General features: G+C 42.4%; 2 protein-coding genes across 2 annotated transcripts; one reads left to right on the top strand and one right to left on the bottom strand.

The window, feature by feature from the left end:
* Positions 1 to 4,492: 4,492 nt before the first annotated feature.
* Positions 4,493 to 7,809, bottom strand: LOC120443600 (E3 ubiquitin-protein ligase rnf152-B). The gene has a single exon (XM_039622528.1). It carries the CDS (start codon positions 7,277 to 7,279, stop codon positions 6,515 to 6,517), a length of 765 nt encoding a protein of 254 aa, XP_039478462.1. The 5' UTR covers positions 7,280 to 7,809; the 3' UTR covers positions 4,493 to 6,514.
* A 2,885-nt stretch (positions 7,810 to 10,694) lies between these two features.
* On the top strand, positions 10,695 to 23,997 carry sgpp2 (sphingosine-1-phosphate phosphatase 2). The gene is made up of 5 exons (XM_031749864.2): positions 10,695 to 11,052; positions 11,969 to 12,130; positions 17,014 to 17,193; positions 20,533 to 20,622; positions 23,261 to 23,997. Exons 1-5 carry the CDS (start codon positions 10,864 to 10,866, stop codon positions 23,804 to 23,806), a joined length of 1,167 nt encoding a protein of 388 aa, XP_031605724.1. The 5' UTR covers positions 10,695 to 10,863; the 3' UTR covers positions 23,807 to 23,997.
* The last annotated feature ends 388 nt before the right edge of the window (positions 23,998 to 24,385 follow it).

Raw genomic sequence — 24,385 nt, forward strand, 5'->3', positions numbered from 1 at the left:
TCCAAAGCTACGACAGAAACATCTCCAGATCCACTCGTGTGTTGAGTGAACTGCTGAGTGAAAAGTGAGGCAACAAAAGATGACTGACGAGGAATAATTATTTTGTTAAAATTAGCAGGTCACAGAACTATTTTTCACAGAACTACACACTCGGTCCTGAAAAAAGCGCGTCTATTAATTTTTTGCCTTGTCAAGTAAAAATTATCCAAACACAATTTTAATGCCAAAAAATAATAATAAAGACTTGATGTGCAAGTAAAAACTAAAAACTTTAATATTTAGGATTGCACTAAAATGATAAGGCCCTCCACTGCAGCTTAACCCGCTGAATCTCAGATATGCGTAAGTTTTTCTTGTGAAACATTTGCGTCCTAACGATTACTCCACAAATTCCTGACGGCCTGATGTGTTGCATTGTAGAAAGATTCTTGTGATTTAACTGGTTTGGCACCAAAAACATAATAATTATTATTTATTTTTATTTTCTCGACCCAGTTTTATTGATAAATAACACTGCGTATGTCCAGACACACATTTTTCTGTCATCTCTGTTTTCGACTACGTTTTATGGTGAATTTTGCTTCAGAAAAAGCTTCAGTCTGAAGCAAAACCTATGAGTTCAGCGTTTTCAGAACTCTGAGCATCAGCTATTAAAGCAAAGCTAAAAGACAACTGTGCGTAATATCGTCTCCAGTGTGTTTTACGCACGTTATGGCTCATGACCTCCAATTTGTTCCCACCCCATGCCCTCACATATGACTCAAATGGTGATAAAAAAAAAGTGTGGACCTCTAGGAATTTATTGTGGTTTTCAGACTGCAGCACCGACCAGCAGAGAACAGTCTAAAGGGGGACGTGCGCCACAGCAGGATACGACGCCAGGGCGGCTGTAAAGCTAGTCTAGCTCTGAGGCACTTTAGAGCCGTATACCCCCAAAGGTTATTGTCCAATATTGTCCACCACTCTGTAAAGACGATGGGGGGAGACGAGTTGACTCTGTAAACATTCAGCATCCTTTCTCCTTTTTCCGGGTGTCGTGGGCCATAGCATCCTTTAGCCTGTGATCAGTCACTGAAGCCAGAGACTCACTTGTGAGCGAAGGTTCGCTTTCCTTCACTGTCTAGATGACGAAAGGCGACGCCATCATCACCTATGTGACAATCAAAGTGGATATTCGGTCTGGTCATCAGATGAACTTATCAATATTTGACTTTGGAAAATATCATAAATGCTGGCTTTGCAATTAAAATTCACTGACTTTTTAGTGGCACTGATGCATTTCTCATTAATACAATTACATCCTTGATTTTGGACCAAATCAAAGCCCATATTTTCTTGTGGGCTTCGCTGTGATCATACAAAAAACATTTGTATGATTAAATATGAGCTGTGGTGGGCCTACATGGATGAATACGCCAGGTGGAGATGTACACTGTTTAAAGCCTGGACCGAAAGTCCTGAAATCTTCGTGTGACCCGCGCAAAACTAAAACTGAAAAGCCCCGCAGCACCTGATCATCCCTTTAACGTCTCAGTCCACTCACCTATGGGCTTTCCACTGAGCAATAGGGGCTTCGACGGAGGGGTTCACTGTCATTCACCTTCATGTACGCAGGGAAGAGATACCCCACAGGCTTAGTAGGTTTCAATTAACGCTCGCCTTTAAAAAAAAGGGGGGGGGGCGGGGGGGCGGCTTCAGATGTTGTCCTTACTGTCAAAAACGCGCGAAGACAAAAGATAGAAGCTGGCTTTAAAATAAGCTGGACTAACGGGGGTCTTTCACCTGCTAATGAGGGTGTCATTATCTGCGGGCTGAAGCTTATTATCATCAGCCAATGAATCCTGCAGGTTTTCATAAGGCGGCTTCAAAGAGAAGAGAAAACTGTTTATTTTCCACCGAAAACGCGTAAAGAGTGATTTCATTTCTACGCTGTGGCAGAGCTTTATGTCAGCCATTCAAGCCAAATTAAACATGAGTAGTAAGGTCAGGGATTTTTCAGGCTGTAGGGAAATCCAAATGAACAGTGTTAATATGTAAATGAATGTTTTACCCCATCTGAGCAGTACAATAAAGTGTAGAAGAAGCTGGGAGTTAAACTGCGTTGTGTTTTCGTTTCTTCTAAAGTTTGAACCATCACTCTTTTCGATGACGGATGTGACGATTTGGGATAGATCCCGTTGAAATTGGATATTATAGAATTAAAAAAATCCATAGAGGGGCAAATGGAAAACAGAAAGTGAGGCATGATGCATACCTCGACCCTTTTCTTTTAAAGCGACATCGAATCTCCGTGTCCAATCCATTACCGGGAGATGAGATTCAAAGTCAGAAATCTTTCCCGATGAGAAATAAATTAGTTGCATCATGCGTGGACGGCATTCACAAACACGTATATTTGTCACATCAATCAGGACACTTTTCCATCAGTGTATTAGAGGAGCGGGCTAATTATTTGATTTGAGATAGGGTTGAGTGTTTCAGGTGAAAGAAAGTTCAACTTCACAAAGCTCGGTGCTTTACACAAACCACACACAACTGTATGAAAGTTGTTCAAAATAAATTAAAACATCAATAATGACATTACATTAACACACACCATAAATGGTAAAATTTTATTTTTGGCTTTGTTACATGTTGACTGTAGAGTCCTTTTATTTCTTCAAGTTTATTAGGCCGGCTATTTTTTAGTAGGCTAAAGTTGTGGACCACTTTTTAAGTTAAACTGTGTGATTGTTTCTTTTGCTTACATATTTTTACCACTATAGCCTGTATATTTTAATGGAAACATAATTCATTAAAATATAAAGCAACATTTTCTCCGTTGTTGAGATATTGCCTAATAACTTTATAGACCACTCTTTTACTAACATTTCTCACTTATGTTTCATTAAAGTTGCCTACCGTCTTTGATTCAGCTGAAGTTTTGTTTTAGTTTTTCTGTTTACTGTAGTTTTATTTTTAAATTTATTCGTCCATCTCTGTATCCATCACTTTTAAGAGCAACACACACACAGAAAAGTGTATAATTATACAATAAGGCTTTATACAATAAAGCCTTATTGTATAATTTGCTTTGTTTTGTGGAACCATAACATTTACGATGTAGCTATGGTTTAATTGTTTAATTGTATGTATCTGTATTTATTTTTACTTCTACTCGACTACATATATATATATATATATATATATATATATATATATATATATATATATATATATATATATATATATATATATATATATATATATATATATATATATATATATATATATAGGTAGAGAGAGAGAGAGAGAGAGAGAGAGAGAGAGAGAGAGAGAGAGAGAATTTATTTTCTACATTTACCTTGCTGTTGCCAGACACTTTAATTTCCGATGAGTGTTTGATAGCATCCTACTCTATATTTTATTGTTCAATGAGAACTAAATGAAGAAATATAAGATGTCACTGTGCTGTGCCAAAATGATGTTTTGTCTACAATGACTAATGGAAACAAAGAACATGTAAGCTGGTCTTTATTTTAAGCTAATAAAACTAGTAAACTGGGCATACTAAGCTGCATTATATATGTATATTATACTGTAGGGCAATGGGTGGAAACTTGTAATTATTAAACTAAAGATAAATAAAAATAAACTATCTAAAGCGACATACATACATACATACATACATACATACATACATACATACATACATACATACATACATACATACATAAGTTTAGCATTGCTACAAGAATATGTCGTTTGTAAATGCTTGTAAATGTGCCTCAAACTATTTACCAGAAATCTCTGTAACTGCACTTAGAGGGGCGGTGCACACTCAAACCGGTGAACCGGGGCTCATTTACATGCTGCTCTAATGATAATAAAAGAGGTGCGTATTCCTCGATGAAATCCGCTGTGTAAGAACATCAGTTTATGAGGTATGGAACTTCTGGTTAACACGTGATCGGAAGAATGCACGAGCTGAATCGTAACCAGCAATTAGACGGTAAACAGTCAACACTGTTGTTGTTTTTATTTTTAATCTGTTCTGCTGGGTTTATGTTATAAGGGAAAAAGTCTTGATGCTCAATGGCTTAATTTATGTGAGCTAAAAGGAAGCCTTGTATGAGTAGGTAAACACGCATGACAAATCTCAGGCTGTGATATTAACGCGCACATCAGCATCCAACTCATACTTCAAAAATGTATTTACTTTTAATCAGCGTTTAGCCGCTGAACGTTTGCATAACTAGACCTACATGAGAAGTGCAACCATGTTGACACTAAGGGATGGAATTTGTACTTTTTTTTTTATTGCGTGTAGCATCCTTTGTCCAGCAGGGGGCATGTTTGACGCACAGCAGGGAGCTAAATGTGTCAAGTTGGATCGTACAGTATTCAGCGTATGACCACTCATTATGTAAGAGAGAAGAAGAGACCATTGTCTTCAGCCTAGTGAGAGAAATAAAAAATGGAGCGGATACTCATGTTTCCTTTATTACTGAAATGTGTTTATGTATGTAAAACAGCACATAAAGAACATTTCTCTGTGCAAATACATTTGGTACTTCAACAACAACCACAGAATCTCAGAAAAAAAAAAGAAAAACGTTTTTCTAGGTCCTCTGAAATAAATACAATATGCGTACATCTGTCAAAGGTAAACCCCTTTACTTGTGTCAAATAAGAGGGTGAAAGTGCATCAAATACAAGTTGGGAAAAGGTCAAGCAGGATGATTGAACGCGACATCAGATTGAGAAGGAGAAGAGGGGGGGTTTGTTTAATAATCAGGTTAAATTGCTTTGCTCTTTCCCCCTGCAGTGAGGTAGGGATACCAAGGGCCAGAAGTGCTTATATATTTTTTAAAAAAGAAAAAAAACCCACTTTGGTGTCCAGATTGAATTCAAATTCTATATTAAATGCTGTCACGGAGTTAGAAGATATCACAGTATTCAAATTCACATGTGTTGTGGAGCACATTTAGCAGTGTAAAGGCCTCACACTGCACCCCTAATAAATAACCGTATAGGTTATAGCAACAGGAACATTCACAGGCTTTACCACTGACTCATGATAAAGCCTGTGAGCTTCAGCCTCTTTCATCCCAGTGCATTACATGCAGACCCGCAATGCCTTTCAGAGCTATAAATTACATCATCTAAATTATATTATGCTTTAGTTTACTGCAGGCACCGGAATAGCACAAACCCTCTCAGACCATATTGTACTGTTTTTCTATCTTGAATGCCTCTTCCTAATCCTAGCCACACACAGCTCACGGGGCTCTTTAAGTGTCCAGAGGTAATTATGACTCACAGGATGTCTCAAGAGCCAGAATGACACCAAATGTATCCTTTTAGGAGTTTTCCTTCATAGCTTTAAAGATGTATCACTGGCTTTTCACACATGGCTTTGAAGGAAGAAAACGGGCGGGTTTGGAAGCAGCTGGGAGTGGAGCCTGGATCATTTAGCAAACAAGGGCAGGTTGCTTCCTTCTTCAAAACCACACATTTTTCATGAGCAAGTGTGCTAAACATTGGAAACCCTGTTTCTCATTGATGTGACAGGAGGGGGAAATCCCTTCCAGCACCCACAGCTGGGTGCTGTCTGCAGCAGGAGGCCCGTGCATGATTTCCATTATTATAACAGTGACGTTTTGCTTCATTCAGCAACAAGGTGAGGCACACAAGTCAGGAGACGCACCGTCTCTTCCAATTAAAAAGAAAAAAAATAAAATAAACCTATTAAAAAAAAGCCTTGACCTTTCAGTAGCCAAACATGCACAAATGTAGCAAAACACAGGTTCAAAATCACAAGCTTTGCAGTTTTCCTGCAGTGGTACCCTGCAGGGCGAGGTTAAAGCACAAGGTTCATGAAGTGTCCTCAAGAAAGGCTGATCACTCCCACACCTCTGCACCTGTTGACTATTTACAAGGTTAGATTGTGGATGCATCTTCTACTGTACCTGCATCGGCATCTTAGAGGCTCTCCACGCAAACATATACAAGCAACCCTTCATAAGAACCAGCCTGGAAACTCAGAGATGAGATATCGGCAAATATCAGTACAATACAATAGTGCTTTGTTGAGATATGAGTGAACGATCGTGGACAGTTATCATACAGTGATTGGCATAGTGGGATATGCATATTATTCAGCAGGGTAAGGTGGTGAGGGTGTCAAACCTTGGAAATAAGCACTTCAACATTCAGCCATATACAAACCAAATACAGACTTAGGCCCAGGCAGAGGGTCTAAGACTTGGAGTTCACTCATCGAGATGCCCAGACTGCAAATTCAAGTGCATAACTTAAGGGAAGAAAAAACAACATATAGGATCATGTCGGCCTATTGCTCCAACAACATGAAGGCCTTCGGGTGTTTGCTATACTCATAAAAGGCCATTTCGGGCAAGATTTATTCCTAGAAAAGTAAAGGGAGCAGGAGTTGCCAGTACTATGTACATCACCACCCACACACCCACAGCAGCCTGCAACATCTCCATCGATAGTCAGAGGCGGCAGCCTATCAGGCGTTTCTCCGGGAGTTACTGGTGGCGGATGAGCGGCCTGTCTCATGGTCCGGTCTGTATTTGAGCCAGCAGATGAGCCATGTGACGACCACCGAGAACATGGCCAAGATGCTGGCTACCGACAGGCAAATGGGTCCCGCCGGCGAGGGAGGAATGCTGTGGCTGTGCACAAAGATCAGGCCCATGAACAGCAGCACCAGCATGGAGAGGAAGGAGAAGATCACGCACACGCAGCCGGTGGTCAGCGCCACCCTCTTGCAGCTCTGACAGCTGTCGTAGCGCACCGAGTCCTGGGAGAGGGTTGTGGCCGCGGACACGGTGGTGGACGGGGTCGCCTGACTGGCGCTGGACGCCCCCTCCTCCCGGCGGAGGGCGACGAGAGCCGGGTGCAGCGGGGGAGGGTACGGCGGCAAAGCGTCCTGAGGCAGGGGGTCCGAGTCGATGTAGAGCGGGAAATCCTCCGTCACCTTAGTGTTGTTGGGGAGGTTCTGTATCCGATAATCAGGAACCGGGGTCCGGTGGCGACAGACGGGGCAGCTGATGCGCCATGGCCGCTCCTCCCGAAGGTGAAGCGTGTTCAGGCACTCCTCGCAAAACGTGTGCAGGCACTCTAGGATCTTGGGAGCCCGGCGGTCAAGGTCGAAATAATTGTAGCAGATTTTGCACTCGTACTCCTCGTAGGGAAACGCCGAGGAGGCCTCGCCGGGGGGTTCCGCTCCACTCGATGCCAGATCTACCTCTGCCATGTCATCTTTCGCCATTCACATTCTCCGGTGAACACAAAGGGAGCTGGCGGACAGATGCTGATGACGGTGCACGTCTCTCCTCCTCTGCCCCCTCCTCTCCTCTCCCCTTTCATTGAAACGCCATCATCCGTGTGCAGACATCACCACTCGTGTGTTTTCTTTTTTTGTTGTTGTTTTTGGTTCTTTTAAAAATAAAAAAAAAAAATCCTCCCTCAGCGTCCTTTTCACGTGGAGTCGCCCGGACTCAGTTCGGGATCCCGGTTAAATATTTCAAAAGAAGCCCTCGTTTCGTGTTCGCCTGTGTGGGAATAGATGATGTAATGGTGGTGACTCCGGTGGGAAGGTGGGGGGATGAGGAGGGGGGCTCATCCATCCAGAGAGTCCGAGCATCCGACAAAACAGAGAGAGAGAGAGAGAGAGAGAGAGGACTCTGCGTCTTAGAGTCCTGTTAGAGAGCTGCTGTTGCTGTTCCCGCTGTGGTCGTGCAGCAGGCTGCCTATGATGACAGCCATGCTGGCTGGGAATTACGTAGACCCTGGCTCACAATAGGATGCGCTTATTTGGTCAACTGGGGGCGTCAATTCTCTGTTTCCTGTAACACAGAACATCAAAACTCACACGGTGTTCTGGCAGACACAATGCGGTGTGTCACAGTGACCATCAACAAGTTTCACATACACACACTCTTCAGAATCATTTACACCTGTAGTCTGAAAAATACGTAGCTGGTGTAGGCTGTAGATGGAGGACAGACAACAATCATAGTCATAGTCTTTTCAAACTTCATACCTGCCCCAGAGGAAGTGAGGGACTAAAGCTGAAGCATAACATCTGAACATTTAGGGCAAATCTAATTAGGCGTTGGGTTATCAAATTAAACTCTAAAGTATGAACATGAGCTCTCAAATGAGAACCCTTTGGAGAGGTATTTTAAAGAATGAGCGGAATTGAAATCATCTGAGACACACATTTGGTTTGAGCTAAGGCCAGGGTTCTCAACATGCAGCACGCCGGCCAGTGGTGGCCCCTCTCTCATCTTATGCGGTCCCTCAAACGTGAAAGGAAAGAACGCATTAATTCATACAGAGTTGTAGGGGAGGCGAATACTAATGCAATCAAATGCATCCTACACCCCTTTTCACCTGATGTCGGAACCTTCCATTCCATCAAGTCGCTGCGGGCTGTGTCAGCCTGACTTGTAGTTACATTTCTAGGGAGCTGCACTTCAGGTTAAGTAGAAAGTCACTTTGTAGAGTTAGAGTTTCCAGTTATGTCATTACAATGCAGATTTCCCACAGAAGTCTAAATCAGGCATAAAAGGTGACAACTCAGAGATTTTTTACGACCTACCCTGATACATATGTATTTCTAGTAGTTCCTCTCTCACACCGCAAAATACAGGAAGGAGCAAACTGACTCACTAACATTTGCAGCACGCAATTTACTGCTAATTGGCCTAAGTGTGTCTTATTTTTGCATTTAATATTGAAATGAACTGACTGCACCTGTGTTTAGAAAACTGTGCAACTTTTGTAAACACCTGTAGAACTAACCACACCTATAAGCGCTATTTCACCCTGTTTAGTAAACCTGGCCCACAGTGGCACACTGGGTGTGAAAAGAGAATCCCAAGCTCTGGTTTATTTGTGCAAGGGACCAACTGCCCAGAAAGCCAGCATCCATGGTGCATTTGCAGAATGTGTGAGGGCACCATGAATGCTGAATGTCATACACAGGTTCTGCCACGCAGAATCGTCTTTTTCAAAGAAGCTGTTGCTTATTTCAGAAAGCCGGTACCTTGCATTATAGCAGGATGGTTCTATAGATGAATAGTGTGGAGTAACTGCTGCCCAGATCAACTGAAAAGAGTCAGAACAATAAGCAGTGAAAAGCACAGTAAAGAACACCCTCGGACTGTTAAGAAGCCAACCTCCTATTATATGATCGAGCAAGATGGAAATATTTTCATTCCAAAACTACAGCAACTGAGCTCCTGAGTTCCCAAACACCTGCAATATCAGTGATGTCAGCACAAGCACAAAGAAGAGGTGATGCAACACAGTAATAAGCACCATGTTATCATATTTAAAATGGGCAAATATTTGAACCTGTCAGTTTTCATTGTACCCTTTCCATCTGAAGAGGTTAAATGATGTCTGAATCACCGCATTCTGTTTGTAATAACATTTTACTTTGCACTCTAACAGGATTGTATAACCGATTTTTGTATTAGGTCCCAAGTAACCACGGGTAAGTTAGTTTACTGTTTGGTTATTCAATGATATGAGAATATGAGCACCAACAATGAGTTCAGAATTTGCACATATGAAAGTGAACATGATAATGTCTACAGAATGGTCACAATTGACCTGTATTCACCTCAGAGCTGTTCCCAATCAAAGCTCACTGCTATATTTAAACTGTACAGTTAAGTCTCTGCTGTGGTGAAAATCACAGGCAGATTAATTTTGTGGATAACCACCTCATGACCATAAAATGTTGATTTAGGTAATAAGCATTTTTTGAGGTTGAATTGAACATGTGCATTTGGGCTTCGTGGAATAATGTTTATTATTATTTTAAATCAATGATCAATTAATTATTGATAGAAAAACAAATAGTTATTATTAAGAAAATACCTATAGCCTGCAGAATATGATGGAGTAGTGTGACCCTGGCAAAGGTTTCCACTTGGTTATCTGACACATGACAGAAAAAAACAAACCATTTAAATCAAACACAACTTTACAATAATTTAGCTCAATAAAAACATAAAAGAAATCTTAAGCTTAAAAGACCAGAAAAATTTTAAATAAATTGAATACTATAGACTGAAGTCTGATGGGGTAAATCTTATCTTAAGCTCGGGAGAAAAGGCAAGTCATTACAAGAAAACATAAAGTTTCAGAAAAGCCTGTTAAACCTCTTAGAGCATGCATGTGGTCTGAGCCTGTGGGAGAAGCACATCACTGAATCTGATATCTACGAGATAAACCAATTATTGGAAAAGGGAGACTTGTGTTTTGAGACAAATGCTCACAGTTATGGCAGTTTACTGCAATAAGCCACACAGTTTGACTTTTCAGACACTCCATAGTAATAACTCAGTAATAATCCCCCTGACATGCTGATTTAACTTAAAACCTTCTATGAGCACAGCCTTGGACCACTGAACTTCTGTTGTGCGGTTGTCAGCAACATGAAGATACAGCCCCGTCAAAAGCCCTGCTATCATGGACATGCCATAAATCTTCCTCGTGCTTGCTATAAATACTTGATGATAACACCTGATCCAGCCCGGTATAAAGGTCGCACTAACTTTTAGCTACTGGTGAGCAACTAAAGACTACCGGGTCAGCCTCCTTTTGTAGCTAGCCCCGCCTCGCTTCGCACACCTGTGACGCACGGCGAGCCGCACCTGTACGCCCTTCTACACCCTGCCCCCTGGGATGCGCCCCTGCTTGGGCTCATATCACTTTCCACTACTCCTCCTGTCCGGAACATCCTCATCACCCACTTCCTCTCCTTAGTTTGTGTGTGTGTGTGTGTGTATGTGCGTCTTTGTGTGAGTGTGTATTTCGGTTCCCCTTTCGCGCTGCATGGAGCTCCTGACTTACCTCCACGATTCAGAGCTCGTGGCCCGGTTCCAGCGGCTATGCGGACTCTTCCTCGTCGAAAGCGCGCATCTCAAGCCCGAGAGACCACGTGGGCAGCTGGTGAGGGACAGATTGGACCACCAGGACAGCAATTCCAACTATAAATACAAGGAGAATGGATGCGCTTCACGTGTAAGCTTTCTTCTTTGGTTCAATCAAAGCACCGGAGTGAAGGTGTTCATTTTTATTTATTCATTTATTTAATTCCTGCTATGCGGCATTAAATCCAGTAGGATAAAGCACATTTGGTGGCGAATCTCTGAGAATTCACTTTCGGGTTAATTAGATTTATTTGAGATTATGCAAAACAAGCTGTCTGGCTTTTCCCGTTTGACTGGCTGCTTCTGTCAGCCAGCAGATCACCATGTGCACTATAACAAGTTGGGTCACACACTAACATGTAACAGTGGCCTTGTTGTTTTTCTAAGTAATGCCACTGAGTGAAGATGCAGTCAGGTTACATTCTGACTTAAGAATGAAAGATTTCTTGATAAACGGAGCAGCACAAAGCGATATGGATGTTTTTAAAGACTAGGAAGCCTCAGTAACTGCAGTATATTTCCTTCTATGAGGCTTATATACCGACAGAAAAGGCTGTGATGTCCTCTGTGGCTCTGGAGGACCTTTGCCAGGTTAATTTTCCCCCATTATGCCGCAGTGATGTAGTAAGTGTGTCTAGGAAATGTTTATAACATAAAGTGTGAGTAACAAAGTGGAAGTGCCAGGTTTGAAAGCAGTGGGGATTTACTAGGCAATGTGAGGTTTAATAGGAGAGGCTAAGCAGTTGCATTATGGGAGATGTTGGAACCATGAGATTAAAACTGCAATTTAGGTATCTCTGTGAATCCACTGGTTTCATGATAGTGACACAACATGCTTGAGTAAAGGAATTCTATGGGCTTCAAACTCCCTGCTTTTTAAATAAGGAAGCTTTAAAAGAAAATGATATGTCGCAAACAAAAGGTGTGTCTGGTCTGATCTGATCTGACAGACAGCCAGGCATTATCTGTAGGCAGCTTGTTCCATGATGTTTGCATTTCATTTGCAGGACTGCGGCAGGCCTCGGTACGAGGTGAGGAACTGGCCGTTGCACTTCCTCTTCCTGCTGTCGGCCAGCCTCGGGCATGAAATCTTCTACATCACCTGTCTGCCCAACATACATTGGAGTGTGGACCCTTTCCTGTGCCGCCGCCTTCTCAACATGTGGGCTGTAAGTCGCAGCTGGAGAGTGTGTCTTTGTGTGTGTGTGTGTATGTGTCAGTCAGACTGCATTAGCGTGCACAAGCCTCCAGTCTGATGTCTATTTCCTTCACAATGCCACCTCTCTTCTCTCTGCTTCTCTGCCTTCCTCTCTTCACCTTTCAACCTCCTTTCATCCTTGCCCCCCCCTTCCAGTGACCTGTCTCTGACACCATCATGTGCATATATCCCCAGGCCTTGGGGTGGGGGGCACAGGGGCCAGCCTGACCAGGACCCCTGACATGGTGAAAGGCCACACATGAGGACACATCAGTGGGAAAGTACTGTTAGGAGCTCCCCTTCAGATGTGTATTCTGGCAGAATCGAGCACATGATGACCCTGAAAACATGTCAAACCCCAGAAGGAGTCTAGATGTAGACATGCAGACACAGACAGACAGCCTCACTCTTTGCAGTGTGTGTGATGGGCAGTGTGTTTTTGTGCCCTTTGTGCCCCTGCCCCTAAAGCTGGGTGGATGCCCTGTATCTGAACTCCGTGTTTTTGGGGGGTGGGGTGGATTGGATATCATTCTTCTGGAATCCTGGCTGCACCATGCCCCTGTGTGAACTTTCAAACATACACATAAACAGCTACACACACACACACACACACACATACACACACACACACTCACAGTCCCCATCTCACTCGCTAAACACACTCATTGCCCTCCCTCTAGTTAGACATTACCAGCGTTACTGTGTGCTCTCCTCCCCCTGCTCTACCAGCAGAGTGTTTTATTGGCCTCGTCAGTGCATTTGAGCTTTCTCTCTCTGGACCCACTATTTGGTCTGTCAGCCCTCGGGGCGTGTCAGCCCGCACCTCTAACTTCTCACAGCGCCCCGCCATTGTGTCGGTGGAGTTATCTGAGGTTCATGGAGGGCTTTGCACCCCCCGTCCTCTCTTCTGTCGCGGACATAAACAGCAAATCTTCGCCCCGGCAGCACGGATGCCACATGCACCCTTGTGTCCTTCACTGCTCGCTCTTGGCTTTACTTAAACAATGACTTTGGTTGACTTAGAAAACAGTTACTGTGCCTAACCATATGGTCATGAATTACACAGGTGTCATTGTAACATAGCGTTATGCAAATCACATGTGCTGTCAAAAATTTAAGGTTTACATCCAGACAGTGGCATAGCTTTTGTTTTTTTTAACCACATTAGGTGTTCTAATATGATGTTCCAACATAGAGATAAAAACTAATTTTATTCCCAGAAAAAGCCACTTGTAACAAAATGTTAGAACAAGCTATTTGATACAGATGAGATTATTCTCAAATTGAAAAGTAAAGGCCCGCTCAGCAAAGTCAATTCTGTAGAAACTTACAAAGGAGCACCGGAGGATCGTACTCTAAATCATAAAAGTTAAAAGAACTGCTTAAAACTGTTCCCAGAAGAATAACAGTTTCCACTTCCTTATTAAAGCTATTGCAGTAAATTGCAGAAACCATGCTGTGGGGACCTGGCATATTGGCTCCACAGCCATATTACGGAGGAACGTGACTACCAGATTGCCCATTGTACAAACCCAGCCCCTATTATTTGTAGTTAAGGAGTCGTGAAGTCAGGAAAGTTAAACTTTTCAAGGTTTTATTGTAAAAGGAATCCTGTGATGTTCAATCTGAACACAATGGTTTTTTTCCTGGACTCTACTACAGGAGCAAAGTGATCTAAGTAATAGGTGGGTGGGGACTTTGCTTGTGATGACCATTTTATATGACATCATGTAGAGCCAACAGTATATAAAAAACTGTCAGACTCCGAGCAGTCAGACCTGGATCAAAGAGATTATCTGTACATACACTGACCTTTGAACTTTGGTCATGTTTAATAGTGGCAGCCACTATGAGAGAAAATAAAATAAAGAATGATAGGTATACTTTAAAAAGACAAAATAATAAAGTAAATTTAAACATAAAATTATCCAAAAAGTAAGTATTATAGAAAAAAAAAGCACCGCACAGTGTTTTAATGATTCTACATGTTATCTGAACATTATGTTGGTGTATAAGCTCAGTTTTAAGGAAATCCATGATAGAACCTCTTGAAGCTATGATATCGGTGGTTATAATCACTGATACTTTACTTGTTGTGTGCATTCATTAACAGGTCCTACCATGATTTATCACAATAATTCTGATGACACATGTATTTTACAGCACCTTGGAGGTCATATATTAGAAAAATATATGAGCTAGCCACCCAGTTTTGAGCTAAGCTAAGCCCGCTTAGCATGTCACCATGAACTAACATTCTTGTGTTTCTGACTTATAAACAGTAGCCTGTGGGAAAGCCAATCTCCTCCACACACACCTACACACACACACACACACACACACACTCATTTTCATATCTTAGTGAGGACATCTAATTGACATAATGCTTCTCCTAGCCGCTTACACTAACCCTAACGATCAAAAATGAATGCCTAACCCAAACCCTTAGGTTAAACCTAACCATAGCCTAATTGTAACAATGACACTAAAACCACATTTTGAGCCTCAAAAATGCCTTTAAACTTGTGGGGATGGGCATTTTGTCCCCATAAGTGACTGTTGGTCCCCACAAGTCTAGTGACATGCCAATTTTCTGTCCTCACAAAGATGTCTTAACAAGTACTCACACCGACACATACACATGCATGCACGCATGCACAGAGTCTCATCTACATGTTGACAGATCAAAGTCCAAAGCTGCTCTGGCCTCGATCAATACACTTATTCACAGGATCACTCAGAGCATGTGTGAGCTATCTTTAACTCTTCCCCTAATGTGGCCAGACTGTCCTTGGGTCAGCCCGTTTGATGTGACCGTTACAATGAGACACTGGGGTGACAGCTTCACTGGAGGCAGCTGAATGTGATGTTTGTGTGGATGGTGAGTTCAGAGGGTGGTGGAGGGGTATCATATCATGCAAGCACTTGAACTGGTATGCAGATCCATTGTGTGAAGGCAGACGGTGGGGGTGCACACTAGTATGGATTATTGCTTGAATACACAGTTGTGATGTATGAAAGGGGTTGGGTTTGCCATTGTCTGACCTCAGTTTATTGTTCACCTCCTGGAGCCAATTATTCTGTCTGTCTCAGTTTGTGTGGGTACAGTCAGTGTAGACGCAAATATTGCAATAACACACTTCGTATTCAGTCATGACCAGAGGACAGGGAGAGAAGGAACAGAGTAGTTTGGCATGAGGAAAACATAAAGAGGTTTGTGAGCTCTGGTTTGCCACCAGAGCTCACAGTGAGAGATACTGTCCATATCCAATGCAATTCTCCAAAGCAGAAGTGCCTTAAATGTGCATTCTTTCTTCTGGCCTTTAGGGGTGATTATATAAAAGTCTAGGAGAAAAGGTCACTATCAGTCACTTGATTTGTGATGTCAGTAAACACTTACCTAATTCCCCAGTCCCAATTTCTAGGAACTGGTCGGTTTGGCAGTTAAGTACAACGTTTACTTTTAAGGTGGACTTTCTTCGTTTCCGGTTTCCATTTCCCTTTCTCAAGTTTCACTGCCGCTCGGTGTTTAGTTAGTGAATGTTTGCAGACAAAATGACTATAGGTGACTGCTATAATCTTTAAGTGACCAGCACTACCTTTGCAACCAATTTTACCTAGCACAACCCCCAGCAACCACTGCGCAACTGGTTGCAGAATACGATTAGATGTTCCCAGGGGGGTCCCAGACTGGCATCTAGGCCTGTGTGACAGGCCTAGTAGGTTTGTGCTTTTATTCACTACTTTCACCAAGTCAAACTTCATACAATATGATTTTTAAAAAGATAATATGCAGTCTAGGAATGGCACAAAGGGTCACAACAGAGGGCAGCTCACATATTTGATTTGGTAGATTTGGAGACCAAATACCCTCCATGACGGATTTGTGTCTCTTTCTATCCCACCTATGAACACAGCAACCCTCAAGAAGAGGTTTTATCAGTCCAAGCTCTGATTTCATCCTCATCCAGCACATTATTTATATTGTTTAAGATTGAGACGGATGTTCAGTGTCCTCACACAATTGGTCCTATCATTTTTCTCTGTGTCTATCTGCATCTGTTTCTCTAAATAGTTGCTGCACTAACAGCGGGTCAGAAGATGTGCTCTTATATCATTTGCCATGGTAACAAGAGTTTCCTGATTACAGTGTCAGTGGAGATGGTAATAACAACCTCTCTATTCTTTCCCTTAAACACATACATTAGTATCCTATCTCCCTCTCCATGAACTAGCCTCCCTGCTTCTTGCTAAGACAGCCATTCATTAAATATACAAGGCAGAGCTTTAAATAAACCTGGAGCTGGAGCAGGCTGCCCCATCGAGGGCCACTGGGGATCTCATGAAAGAGAATAGGCAGCACATTTGGCAGGACACACACATCGATACACCCCCCCAGCACGCGTGCACACCTCGCGCCGACTGTGTCATTGTGTCAGAACCCCTCTGTCTCACCATACCAGCTGGAGACGCTGCATCAGCAACCTCTACTTTCTTCAGTCGTCTGTTTCTTGCAGTAGGTTTTGTTACCATACTACTGCAGCATCTGCACTTTATACAAGTGTGAGTCTTTGCTCTAGGGCAGTTTTTCTTTTTTGAGTGGGGACGATGATTACTTATTTATGAGATTGTGTGGTTAGCTTTAAAGTAGGATCCTTGCTTCCTCTTTGCGTTATTTTATGATCTAATTTCTGCTTTTGTGGACAGCATACTTTAGTACACTTCTGCAGCATTTCTTATTGCTTTATTGTAATAATGCACCATTGAGGTAGGGATGGCAGATATATACCATTTGAAGCCAACAACACGATACCATAATGCACTACTAAAGCTGTGCTTCTCTATCGTTTGCAGTTAGTGATGTACGTCGGCCAGGTGATGAAGGACCTCCTGAAGCTGCCTCGCCCTTTCTCTCCCCCTGTTGTCAAGCTGGAGACGCGTGTGGACGCAGAATATGGACTGCCCTCCACCCATGCCATGGCAGCAACTGCCATCTCCTTCACACTTTTACTAAGCGCCACCTCCAGAATACAGGTGAGCATGCAGGGAAACATGAAACACAGCAAGCAAGCTTAATGATATCTGTTCCAAACTGGCTCAGATTCACTTTCCTGAGTTTTCAACATCATCCCAGAATTTCCACGGGCGAATGAAGCTGGCTTAGATCCAAAATGAGTCACAGCAACAATAAGGACAAAGCTATCAACCAGTAAATTTCACTCTCGCTATCACATTTTGGGAACTATGGGGACCATAATTTACAAAATAATGTCATGTTCTGTTCAATAAGTGTTCAAACCTGCGCCCATAGGCTCATCAGGAAACCAAATCGTGTTTTTACATAGACTTGTATACAACAGGAGCTTTCCTGATTTTGCAACCACACCAGTTGTCCCCTCCTGGCAAGAAAGCCAGTTTAGCTTCACTTGTCAGACCCCAAAGTCACTACAGTCAATGCACATTACACTTCAGCCATGACCATCTGGAGCTTCTTTACAATGTTTGTCTGTACAAAACTGAAGTACATCACATACAATTTGTTGGGTTTCCATGACACTGCAGCTTTGAGGGAAATGTATCAAAATCTGCTTGATGGATTGCCATAAAATTTGCTGCCTAAAATTAGGATTAAGCAAGCACTTTGCGACAGTGGAAAGAAAAAAACTCTCTTTTAACAGGAAGAAACCTCCAGCAGAACGATGGGAGGGGCGGCCATCTGCTGTGACAGGTGGGGTTGAGGGGAGGGACACAGGATAAAACACATGATGTGGAAGAGAGCCAGAGATTAATAATAACTAATGATTAAGAATGATGTGTAAATTGATACCGAGTGATGTGTAAACACATAGAAAGGGAAAAAGGTGAGTGAAGAAGAAACACTCATTGGATCATGGTAATCCCCCAGCAACCTAGGCATATTGCACTATAATTAAGGGAGGATTCAGGGTCACCTGATCCAGCTTTTAAGACTTTTTAAGCCTAATCTTAAAAGTAAAGAGCTTGTCTGTCTCCAGAATGGAGAGTTGGGAGAGTTGGGAACTGGGAGCTGGTTCCACAGAAGTGGAGCCGATAAACTGAAGGCTTTGCCTCCCATTCTACTTTTAAATATCCTGGGCACCCCAAATAAACCAGCAGTCTAAGCGCGAAGTGTTCTAATGGAGTGATACAGGACTATGAGGGCTTCAACAAAAGATATGTGACCTGATTATTCAAGGCCTTGTACGTGTGGACTTATGTGAAAGAGGAAAATGAAATAGCATTTTACTATCAGATTCTGCACTTGCTCTGCAATGCTGAAAAACCTGACAAATACCAACTTATATAACTTCAGGCTCTAACATTTATCTCTTTTCTTAAATGTTCATCAAACTTGGGGTCACAGGCTACGCCCTTGACAGGGCATCCCAGGGCTAACACAACAAGATGATCAGGATATAACATAATCAGATAGTTTTTAGTGTGGTTCTACAAACTATTTCTTGATTCACTATTGAGATAATATTACTGAAACTGTAATAGTCATGGCTCATTACCATTGCCTACCACAGATGATGTATTTCATCTGCTATTAGAGTTGGGAAGTGTTGGCTAAGTGGATGTTGAACTGTAATTCAGACACTAGGTTTCTAATTAGATGTGCTATTAAACTGCCATTGGATTTTATGGACCGCAGTAAGATTGGGTGTTGAGTTATCCCAGCTAAATGATCGTTTTCTCTCAGATCCAAGTGTCGTCACTGGGATCCTGAGGATGGCGGTTTGGGATGAAGGGAGTGGCCCAGCTGTCCATCACAGAGTCGTGCCTGAGCTGTTGGACAATGGGTGGGGAAGGGCGGGGCCAGCAGTCACCATCAGTCACCATCAGCCACACCCGTCGAGCTGCTGTTTGGTCTTCTGATGGACTCCGCTGAGTCAATGACTGTCAGTCCACGTCTCCACCTCCCTCCTCCTTCTGACTCTTCCTCTCTTTATCTTTCCCACTCCTCTGTCCAGTCAATAAAACAATCAGGGGCTCAATCATAGAGTGTCTTAGTCACGCAGCGTGTTTGACTGAGGAGCTGAATGAATGCTAAACCCTTCAGTTTAGTAGTTTACAGTCTCCGGTGCTGTCAGACTGATTTGCGGTTGGATCGTTTAGGCTAGCTCTGTGTCACACTTTGTTGCTGTGGCTGTTCTCAGGGTCAGAGAAATCAGATCAGCACCCCAGGGATGTGCATGTACAGTAGAGCCCTTAAACGTGTCCCGAAATTCCACAAGGAATGCCCTGAAAGAAAAGAGCATGTATCGCTATAGATGAGTAGCAGGCTGTTGCAGAGGCCACTGAATAGCCACAAGGCCTTGGGGCAACTTCTCCCCAAGCAGGTCAGAGGTCACGACAGTCAATCACAGAGTGACTCTTTCCCCCCCCTCTCCCTGACATCCTTTGTGGCCATTCATAAAAAAAATACTCTTCATGAACTAGCAGTGAATAGGCTTCCAGCTGCAGAGGACAGGAACAGACACAGGAAAAAAGGCAGAGGGCAGGATAAGAGGGGGCTCAGGAGAGGAGGGAGGCCTCTCTTCTTACTGTTATTGAAATGGACGAAGGAAACAAAACCTGCCACTATAGGTAAAAGATGGAGAGACAGTAGAGCAGGGTTGTCAAACATACGGCCTGAGGGTCAGAATCGGCCTGGCAAAGACTCCAATTCGGCCCACTGGACGGCTTTGAAGAAGGATGGAGATTTTGGACTTTAAACTGTACTTTCATAAGTGTTACAGCTTTTTCTACTGATAAAGACCTCCTCCATGACCATTTACACTACACCAAAGCAATTTTAAGCTCAAACAGTCATGCTGAGAGGCCTTCATTTTCTACACCAGGATTTCGTTATCGTGTGTAAAAACTGAGACGTGCTGTTGCAATTTCACTTCTTTTTCTTGTATTAAAATATCTCAAGAATTAATTGTGCAGTAAAAACTTCTTTTCATTGACAGAAAGGGAAGCTTCACCCATCCAGCCCACTGAAGATTAAAGTGAGCTGTATGTGGCCCACAATGTAAAATGAGTTTGACATCCCTGCTGTAGAGGAATAAAGGAGCAGCGACAGGCAGTACATCAACTAGGCAGGCTATATAACTGCCAGAGACGAGCTAAACGCCCAAATGAGGAGCATTGATGAATGGATGATTTAATGGCAAACTGGAAGGACAAAAAGCACCAAATAAAAACAATTCTTGGGTTTTTTCCTTGAAAGATGACTGCACGAGGAAGAATTGTAGGCATGCCTCATCCTGCTGATGGATTTAATCTTTTATCATGTAATCAGGGAGTGCTTTTTGCTCAACGGTCGCTGTGATGTCTGCTGATAACGTGGGTATTTTTGTGCCTCAGTTCCAGTTCGAGGTGGGCCTGATCATCGCAGTGACACTGGCGACCTTGGTGTCTCTGAGCCGCCTCTACACTGGCATGCATTCGGTTTTGGTGAGCTATTCTCTCAACTCGCGCACACACACACACACACACACATGCACACATACTACAGTATAAAACATTAAAGCTCAACACGGGATTCATTATTCATTGTGTCTGGTTAAGTTGTCTGGCTGAGGCTTTGATCCAAGACTCAAAATTCAGCAGGCACTTCATGCTGCCTTCTTTTAAATGGGAAGCATCAGCACTTATGACTCACACAGTTATTTTTTATCACATTTATTAAGACCATAGCCATTTAAAATGTGGGATTACGGGAAATATGCTCATCTGCTTTCTTGCTTGTGAGAAAATTCCCAAAACATCTGACTCTAATATCCAGTCACACTGAGATCGAATGGTAGTTGACGTCTTTCATGGTTTCAAGTGGCGTATGTCACGCTGGTCAGTCACACAGAGGCCACACTATTCAGATTTGTGCACAGCACCATAGTAAAATTTGATCTTTATTTACAGTGGAGTACAAGAAGGTTAAACTACCCATCGTCCACTGTTACAACACCATACGTCCTCATAAATGCACCTTGTAAATCATAAATAATATAAATGCCTGGTCAGGTTTTACATGATCTAACCTATGCCTGCAGTCCATAAATCTTTAATAATTCATTTGCAACTCTTTTGCAGGGTATAGCACAGACTTTCACTTTCTGCCCAAACACATCTCATTCCAGACATTCCTTAATGAAAAAGCATCGATGTGCACACAGTCAGATTTACTCCGAGTCAGACATGTCTCCACAATTCTGTCCTCTGAAACATCACAGAGGACACAAACAGAGGTCTACTTGCTTAGGTTGCAAGAAGTGTACATAAAGTCTTGAATGAGAGGTTATGAATGAGACTCATAGCCCACAGCAGATTCAACAAATATTAACACACGTGAGAGGACAAAAGGTTCCTTCATTTGATATTAAAATCTATTATTAATTACCAGGTCAGATCAGGAGGAACTGGTGTATTACAGTGTGTATTTTTCTCTACCTCAGACAGACGAGTTGTCATACAGGAGCTTTCCTCAGACTGAGACTTGAACTCCTTTAAAGCTGTCAGACATGTTGATTTTAGTGTTGGTAAAAGTCTGATGTGTTCACTAAAGTTTGGATTTTCCTTTTTCTGCATAAATTCAAAGTAAATATTGTGATATTGTATCACTGTAGAGCATGTGAATGGCTACAGTAAATACTGACGTGGCTCCTCTTCCTCCGGATTTTTCTCCAAAATGACCGACATATCATATCATATCATATCATATCATATCATATCATATCATATCATATCAGGAGAGCTAACTGAGCACTAACAATAGGCTCATATTTTCAGAGTAGACACAAAGGTGACATGTCTTCTTATCTGAATTTTGTCAAGATAAAAATACCTGTAACTTTCTGTTTTATTCCTGATGCATTCGTTGTACGACACCAAATCTTAAAAAAAAAATTGGTGGGGCACTATGTAAAATGTAAATACAAACATAATGCAATGATTTACAGACCTCGTGAACTATTTCCTTCACAATAGAACGCAAAAAGCATTTCAAATGTTTAAACTGAGGAAAATGTGAAAAATACTGGTTCACTTTGAATTTGATGGCACCAACACATCTCAAGTTAGGGCAGGGACTGTGTTTGCATAGTGCATTCTAGCTGCGCAACAATCCTGGGTTGCATTTCTCATTTCATATGGATTGATGCCAAATGTTACAGGCAAGTCAATTATGCACACACACTCTAAAACAAAGCCATGCTGTTATAATAGATGCAGCATGTGATTTATCAGTCTTGCTGAAATATGCAAGACCCTCCCTGAAAAAAACATTGTCTGGACAGGAAGATGCGTTGCTCTAAAACCTGCATTTACCTTTGAAGACTGATGTGCCTTTCCAGACGTGCAAGCTGCCACTTCCATAGGCAGTAATGCACCTCCATCCGATCAGAGCTTTTTAACTGAGTGCTGATAACGAGCCAGATGATTCTGTTTTCCCAAAAAGAATATCACATTTCAATTTCTCTGACCACAGAGCAGTTTTCCTCTTTGCCTCAGTCCATTTTAAATAATGTTTTCATCCAGAGAAGACTTGTTGTGTTCCAGAGCACATGCATTGATTTCTATGACAGAATCTTGACTGTTTTTAGTGCAGTGCTGTGTGAGGATGATGCATGCCTGATGAAAACAGGTAGCCAATATTGATTTTCCACTTTGTCCCTTGCACACAGAGATTTCTCCAGAACCTTTTGATGATTTTATGCATTGTAAATGATGAGATATTTAGAGTCTGATGAACAGTATTCTGAAATTTGCAGTTTTCTGCAGATTGGTAAAACTCTGTCTCTCTAAGCCGCTCTTCTTATAACCAGCCGTGTTACTGAGCGGTTTCCAAGTAACCTAATTAGTTGCAAAATGTTCCTACAGCTGTTTCATTTTATTCCCAATTTTTCAGAAACATGTTGCTGCTATCAAATTCAACATGAGCTAGTATTTTCTTGAAACAGTGAAATGTCACAGTTCAAACATTTGATATGTTTCCTATGTGAAAAAAATGCTGGTAGATGAGATATGCAGATTCATTGCGGCATCCCATCTTTTTAGGAATTCAGTTTATAAGTGATTCTTCTCTTTCTGCCTTCAGGATGTGATCTGTGGGCTCTTGATCTCTGCCGTGCTGTTAGGGGGCACCTATCCCTACTGGGAAACAATGGACCACTTCCAGCTCAACAGCCCCATCTCCCCCATTGCAGTGCTGGTACTGTTCTACTTCCTCTGCTACATATACCCAGAGCTGGATCATTACAGCACCACACGGGCGGATACGACCACCATTCTGGGAACCTGCGCCGGGGCCTCAGTGGGGTACTGGGTGAATCAGCAGCTGGGGCAGACGTTTGAGCCCGAGGGGATGTTGCCCGTACCTTTGCCCACGATGACAGCGAGCGCACTGGCGCTAGGCACTGGCCGCTTCTTGGTGGGGGCTGCAATACTGCTGGCAACTCGGCAGATAGCAAAAACAGTGAGCCTGCACGTGTTGTATTCATGGTACAAAGTACCAAAAAGTGACAACAATGCCAGGAGGAGAAAAGAGATTGAAGTGCCTTCTAAGTTTGCCACATATACATCTGTTGGGCTGGTTAATTCTATACTGGCCAACAGAATTTTCCTTTTATTGGGACTGCTATGACCTGACTGATCAAAACGATCTGAACAAAACTGAACCTCATATTTATCTCAATGTTCTTAAAATGATAATTTTTTTGTAATACGTTGCAAGATTTTCAGAAAAAGTCCTCAGAGGGAATGATTCACAACTGTGTACTTGTGACTGACCTGTAACTGAGCTGAAAGAAAATAAAACATTTTGCTTAAATAAAATTTTGTGTTTAAAAGCTTGGTTTTACATTCTGAACATGTCGTTTCCATTTCAGAGCACACAGGTCCAAGTTTCTTGTTACTTTTGCAAATGGGAGAACCACACCTTAAACCTGATTAGCTCATACCAAATCCAGTTTAACTGAATCCTGACAAGTTAATTTCAGCCGAACCCGCCTTTGTCCTCTCAGCAGGTTAGAGCATGCAATCTGTTACACCATGCTGGCCTGGTTACTTTGTCTAGTGCAGGAATAAAGCAGTTAAGCTCCCTTTGCTACAGTAGAGTTTAAAGGAATGTGAGAGCATCTGTCAGACTTCATTTACAGTGCAGATTGATGTCTGTGTCACTCGTTTTCTTACAGGAGTCCACTGGCTCCACAAATTTCTCTTT

This window comes from Oreochromis aureus, linkage group 14, assembly GCF_013358895.1.
Source record: "Oreochromis aureus strain Israel breed Guangdong linkage group 14, ZZ_aureus, whole genome shotgun sequence".
In the NCBI taxonomy this organism is placed as follows: domain Eukaryota; kingdom Metazoa; phylum Chordata; class Actinopteri; order Cichliformes; family Cichlidae; genus Oreochromis; species Oreochromis aureus.